At 37.2% G+C, this 6979-nt stretch overlaps 1 protein-coding gene across 1 annotated transcript in view; it reads left to right on the plus strand.

Annotated features, from left to right (window-relative positions):
• KCNB2 (potassium voltage-gated channel subfamily B member 2) overlaps window positions 1-6773 on the plus strand; it is a 174428-nt gene extending 167655 nt beyond the window's left edge. Inside the window, exon 2 of the mRNA XM_070747933.1 lies at window positions 4457-6773. Within this exon, the coding sequence (XP_070604034.1) occupies window positions 4457-6601 (2145 nt within the window). The 3' untranslated portion in view covers window positions 6602-6773. The remainder of the gene's footprint in view (window positions 1-4456) is intronic.
• The last annotated feature ends 206 nt before the right edge of the window (window positions 6774-6979 follow it).

The following is a 6979-nucleotide window of genomic DNA, read 5'->3' on the forward strand; positions in this document are numbered from 1 at the left end:
CTCCCCGCCCCTCTTTCCCGCCATCGTCCTGTGGCCGGCAGAACCTGCCTCCCAAGCTCTGTTGCCCAGCGGGAACTAAGCGCTGGAGAGAGGGGGTCAGGCTGGCCCTCCTGCCTCCCCCCAGCCAAAAACGCAAAAGCGCCCCGTGGCAGAAGCCAAAAGAGGCTTGAGCCTCTCGGTCCTTCCCGCCCCTCTGTCCCATCCATCGTCCTGTGTCCGGCAGAACCTGCCTCCCGAGGCCTCTTGCCCGGCGGGAGGCGAAGCGCTGGAGGGAGGGGGTGGCGGCATGAGGGCCGGCAGCTGCTGACTCCACGAACCGGTGCAACATGCCCCGCGGCCCGGTACTGGTCCGCGGCCCGGTGGTTGGGGACCCCTGCTTTATAGGACAGTTGGACAGTTTACAATATTAGCATATTGCCCCCAACAATCTGAGACCTCATTTTACCAACCTCGGAATGACGGAGGGCTGAGTCGACCTTGAGCCTCTGTCAGGATCAACTATGGGCAGTGTTTTCATGCAATCCTGCATTCTAACCACTTTGCCATCATGGTTACAAATGAGACCCAAGTACAAGTACTGTACTATCTGTATCTCAAGGTAATTTTAAGCTAGCAATGCTTTATTAGATGATACTCATTCATTTCATCATGCTTTACATTTTTCTTTGCCTCCTGCCAGTAATCAAAGAGTTTTGAGAGCTTTCAGTTCTAATATACCTGGAAGCAAAGTTGGAAAAATGTAATACATAACATGGCGATTTTCAGATATTATATCCTCCCCCACCAGTATCTTCTGCCAAACCCCAAAATAGCAGCTTAGTCCTTTAAGTTCAGGCTAAAGCATATTATTCTCCAACGTGATGTTGGAGTGTGAAATTATTCATACTACATTTTCCTTTGTAGTCACTTCAATCAGAATAAAGTTGGAAGGGGCCTTGGAGGTCTCCTAGTCCAACCCCTTCCTCAAGCAGTACCATTTCGGATAGATCCTTGATCATCTTAGTTGCTCTTTTTTTGCACTTTTTCCCAAGTCTCAACAACTTTTTTATAATGTGGTGACCAAAACTGGATGCAGGATTCCAAATGTGGTCTTACTTAGGATTTATAAAGTAGTACTAATATTTCACATGATTTTGATTCCATGCCTCTGTTTATGCAACCAAGGATTATAGTAGCTTTTATGGCTGTTGCCACACATTGCTGGCTAATACTTAAGTAACCTTCCATTAGGAATCCAAGAATCCCTCTCATAATTACTGTTTTTGAGCCAGGTTTCGTATAATCTGTTCTTATATCTTTGGTTTTTCCTACCTAGGTGTAAAATCTTGCTTTTCTCCACATTAAATGTAATGTTTTTTGATTCGACCCATTTTTTAAGTCTGTTAAGATCTTTTTGGATCCTGAGCTTGTCTTCTGGAGTGTTGGCTATTCCTGGCAGCTCAGTGTCATCTGCAATTACTCATGGAATATTTACATTTATAGGGGATGGGAGACAGTAAGAGATGTTTCTTTAAATTATTAGAGATGTGGGACTCTGGCACAGAATTCAACAAAAAACCTTTTGAGCAAAGGCAAGGATGTAAGTATTGTTAGAAAGGCTTTTTTTTTAAGGAAAAACATTTTTTCCTAGGGAAAAGTGAGAAAGAGATGCATTATTATAATTTCTATCTTTCCCAGGCAGCTGCTGTCATGAATACCAGGATGGTATAGTAGAGACATCTTCTGGTTAAAATGAGAAAAACTTTCTTGAAAATAATTTATGAGAATTCTACAAATAATTTTTGTGTGAGATGGTAACAAATAATACTGGAAGAAGATTCCATTATTTTCCAAAAGTGCAATATGAAAATGGCAATACTGTTCTAATATATTGGTTTTCTATGGGTATTTGTGTTGTTTTCATATATTTTGTATTCCAGACTTAAACCACATGGCACATTTGCTAACAAGAACTTCATTGTATGCAACAAGATTTCTCCCACAAATGTTCTAGAGTATTTTCCATGGCTGATAACCAATAGTTTTAGAAACTAATTATTGATGATTTTGTAAAGGTTTACCACTGCAAATATACAGATATTCAATCTGTTCAATCCTACCTTTGAATGAATCATATGGTCTTAATTCTTCTGTATATATACATAGAATTGAGGCTTTTTATAGTGGAATGAGTCTTTGAAATCAGCCTTAGTATTGCCAGGCAACTAAGAAAGCAGCCATAAATCTGAAAAATAACGTATATGCAATATATTGTTGAACAAGAAAACCTGCTGACAGATAATGATAGCTATTATTATGGGAGAAGTTCCACTTTTGTGTTCATGTTATATTATTTTAATTTTGTCAACCTTACAATAGTTAGAGATTTAAAAAAGAACTTTGGTTTATGATGCCTTAAACTACATCGAAAATGTAAAACTAGAAGCATGCAAATTTTTTGATTCAATTGATAAAAATAAGGCCCAATTAACAATATTTGAAAGACAGTGTTTTTAATGGATAAGATGCAATATGTTTTTAACTTTTAACATATTTAAAAATATATGTTGATGCAAAAAAAAAAATTTGACCTGCAATACAATAATTATTCTTCAAAATATGGTTATTTTACAAAATACTCAATAAGTTTCTTAGAATAATTATTCCTAAATTTCCATAAAATTCTATGTGTGTGTGTGTGCAGATCTCCAAAAGTTTCAGCACTTAGTGAACTGTGATGAAGGTTAGGTGACCTTGAAGTTTTTATTTGGTAATTAATCTGTTTTATTAAAGAGTTCTATAGGATTTGTCTATTTATACATTCATTGATTACAAATATATTCCCATTTTGTAGGGGAGATCAAACCAGCATGGTAACATAGTTTGCCTTCCCCTTCACTGGGGATGAGAGACCATGGCACCTCCCTAGAAGATACAACATTAATATGGATGCGATAGCCTTACCTGGAATAAATGAATAATAGTCTAATTTAGCACAATTTTATTTTACGTTAAAGTAAAAGAATGTAAAAAATCCTAACTTGTTAATATTCTTTTATGTTATTAAGTAACACATAATGTTGCAATCTATATATACCGTATGTTGCGTACATCTGAGCCTATTTTCGTATTTTACCTGGAGAAAACTCATTCATAACTCTTATCTTTGGAACAAGTATGTTGATGTAGTTTTTAATGAAGTTATTAAAAACATGACTTCATAAAATCACATACAGTAATTGCTACATTGTAAGTACCACTAAGTACTAATATGAAGTCCATGGGGAATATTCAGCACTACAATTGTGGACAGCTCAATCACATATTTGTGTGTTTTTCTTTTCAGCATTAATACTGTACTGAACTTTGCATCTTACATTTTTGTCATTACTTGTCATGTTAAGTAAAAAAAATCTAAAATTAGACACACAGCCTACAACATTTGATAGCAGTTCCTTAAACAGTCAGTCCAGCACTAAAATAATAATTATTCTGTTAATTTCGCTGTGTGGCAATTTTGTACATTAAAAGGTCATATCTTTTAATATACCTACTGAGATTATATTAGAATGATGCAGAATTCAGAATGACTCATAGCCAGCCTTCATTAAAGTGATGTTCATTAAATCATATACTGTACTTCCATTTCTGGCCAATGTAGCCAAGTACATGAAACAAGCTTCTAGTTTTCCCAAAACTGGCTCTCTACTTGTTTTTAAAATATAAGGCTTTAGTTAGAATGTTTGTAATTAAAAATATGTTCAATATGCATTTAACAGGAACAAATTCCATTTAATTTTTGTGTTACATCAAACATTACAATTTAGGATAACAATAGGAAAAAATATCTTATCTGGTTAGGAACTGGAAGTTCTAGTCTAATGTACTATTTTTGGAAAGATTGAAGAAGAATTCTGAACTGTATAATTTAATTAAGCTTTTGAAATGAGTTGAGTTGAATTAATGGATCTTATTCCCAAATATGTTGACGATTGGAATTATTTAGAATAGCATTGTAGCATTAGTAAGCTTTTCAGTGAAACTATTATTGTGGACTAGCACTTCAAATGAACTAGTTAGGGGTATTGGCAATAGAGAAGCATATCTAATTGCAATGAGTCAAGAACAACGACCTGTAATTCTGTAGAGATTCTCAATCATCTAGATCACGATTGTCCCAAAGGTGCTTTTTCAGGAGGCAACTGGATTGTCTTTTGCAGACATTTCACTTCTCATCCAAGTAGCTTCTTCAGCTCTGACAGGTTTTTACACTATCCTGTCAAAGTTTTTAAAAAGCTGCTTGGGTAAGAAGCAAAACGTCTTTAAAATAAAATAAAAAAGAAAGTCTAATTGTCTCCTGAAAAGCACCTTTGAGATGGTCTGTAACTCTGTTATTGTGCTATTACTTTGGTTAAAATATAAGCATTCTTTGCAATCTGTTAACCACCGTTTTCTTATTTATCTTTCTTTTTAACAGATTTTGGCCATTGTATCCATATTGTTCATTGTACTATCCACCATTGCTTTGTCACTCAACACTCTACCTGAGCTTCAAGTAATTGATGAATTTGGACATCTAAATGACAATCCTCAGCTAGCACATGTTGAAGCAGTGTGTATAGCATGGTTCACCATGGAATACCTTTTGCGTTTTCTGTCGTCTCCAAACAAGTGGAAGTTCTTCAAAGGTCCATTAAATGTGATTGATTTGCTAGCCATTTTGCCCTACTATGTCACCATTTTCCTCACAGAGTCCAACAGAAGTGTGCTGCAGTTTCAAAATGTACGCCGTGTAGTTCAAATATTCCGTATCATGAGGATACTGCGGATCCTTAAACTTGCTAGACATTCAACTGGACTTCAGTCTTTAGGATTTACCTTACGAAGGAGTTATAATGAACTGGGTTTGTTGATACTGTTTTTAGCTATGGGAATTATGATATTTTCCAGTCTTGTGTTTTTTGCTGAAAAAGATGAAGATGCTACAAAGTTTACAAGTATTCCTGCATCGTTCTGGTGGGCTACCATCACCATGACCACAGTAGGTTATGGTGACATTTATCCCAAAACTTTATTAGGTAAAATAGTTGGTGGGTTGTGCTGCATTGCTGGAGTGCTGGTAATAGCCCTACCCATTCCCATCATAGTAAACAATTTCTCAGAGTTCTACAAGGAGCAAAAGCGGCAGGAGAAAGCCATTAAAAGAAGGGAGGCGCTTGAACGAGCAAAGAGAAATGGAAGCATCATCTCCATGAATTTAAAAGATGCCTTTGCTCGCAGTATGGAACTGATTGATGTAGCTGTTGATACTGACAAAACTGAGGAAGCAGCCAATTCAAAGGAAACTCCTGATGACAACCACTTGTCTCCAAGTCATTGGAAATGGGCCAGAAGGACAATGTCTGAGACAAGTTCTAATAAATCCTTGGAGAACCAATACCAGGAAGTGAGCCAGCAAGATTCACATGAACAGCTAAACAATGCAGCAACAACCTCCAGCCCTCAACACTTGAGTGCTCAGAAACTTGAAATGTTATATAATGAAATTACTAAAACTCAGTCTCAGCCTAATCTGAATTCCACCTACCAAGGCCCTTCAGTGAATGCTCCCCTCTATGAGGAGGAGATAGAAATGGAAGAGGTTACTGGACAAGGAGACGTATCTGTAACAGGACCCAAAGAAGTCATCACTGATATGAGAAGCACTTCTAGCATTGATAGCTTTGCCAGCTGTGCCACTGATTTCACAGAGACAGAACGGTCACCTCTTCCTCCATACTCCAGTTCCCATCTGCAACTAAGATTTCCTATTGAGTTTGCTCACTTAGAAGACCAAACAGCAAAAGATTCCCAGCTTTTACCATTTATGAAAGATAAAATGTTTGCTCCCAGGGATACCTGCTTTGATTACTCCTCAATCAATACAACAATGAGCTCTGAGAGCTGTCCTCATCCTCTCCTTCATGGTCACTTTCACTTTGACAATGCCACGGAGAGTCCCAAAAGTTCTTTCAGAGGAAGCAATCCTTTAAAATCAAGGTCGCTTAAAGTTAATTTTAAGGAAAATAGAGGTGGTGCTCCACAAACCCCACCAAGCACCACAAGGCCATTGCCAGTGTTGGCAACAGGAGACTTCATACAATATACCCCTCAACATATCAGCACTATCCTCTTAGAAGAGAATTCACCCCAGGGAGAAAGACCCCTTCTGGGTGCCGATTCTTCTGGAGCTTCTAAGCAAGCATGCCCTTTGTTCCCCAAGCAGAAACATTTTTCTTTCCCTTCCAAAGAGAGAAGTTTCACTGAAATAGACACTGGTGAAGAAGATGACTTCTTGGAAATCCCTGGCATAAAATACAACAGGCAGTTGGATATCAAGGCAAACTGCTTGGGGGATAAACTTAAGGATGGGAACTATGTAACAGAAGACTCTGAAGTTAGTTCTTCTTCACCCAAACATTTGAGTCATAACTGCACTCAAGACATTTATCATGCTGGAAGGGAAATAACAGGGGACAATAATCAAGAAGGTCACAAAATGGAAAACCATTTGTTTCCCCCAGAAATCCATACAAACCCTAGTGATCCTGGTTACTGTCCCACCAGAGAAACCAGCATGTGACTAATTAGGACAGCAATAATGACAAAACTTATTTCTTAAAACTGGAATTAGCAATGCCTATGAATTAAAAAAGGGAAGCCTCGAAAGTAAATGAAATATTTTTGCATGGCATGAAGAGTTGCTTAGTTTAAGGACAATTTAATTTAAAAGCAAACTTTTTTTTCTAACAAAAGAAAAAGGTAAATCAGGAAAAATGCAACAAGAACTGAGTAAAAGAAAATGCTCTTTTCAGAGATGATCTTCTGCAATGCTTAACACTGTTAATACTTTCATTTATGGTTGTAGATAATTTTAATTAACTTTTCCTTTTCCTTTTGAATTTCTGAATTTGCACATGAAAGGATGAAATGTTGATTCATATGTTAATAATAGTGTGAA

The sequence above is a fragment of the Erythrolamprus reginae genome, chromosome 3 (assembly GCF_031021105.1).
Source record: "Erythrolamprus reginae isolate rEryReg1 chromosome 3, rEryReg1.hap1, whole genome shotgun sequence".
NCBI classification, from domain to species: Eukaryota; Metazoa; Chordata; class Lepidosauria; order Squamata; family Dipsadidae; genus Erythrolamprus; species Erythrolamprus reginae.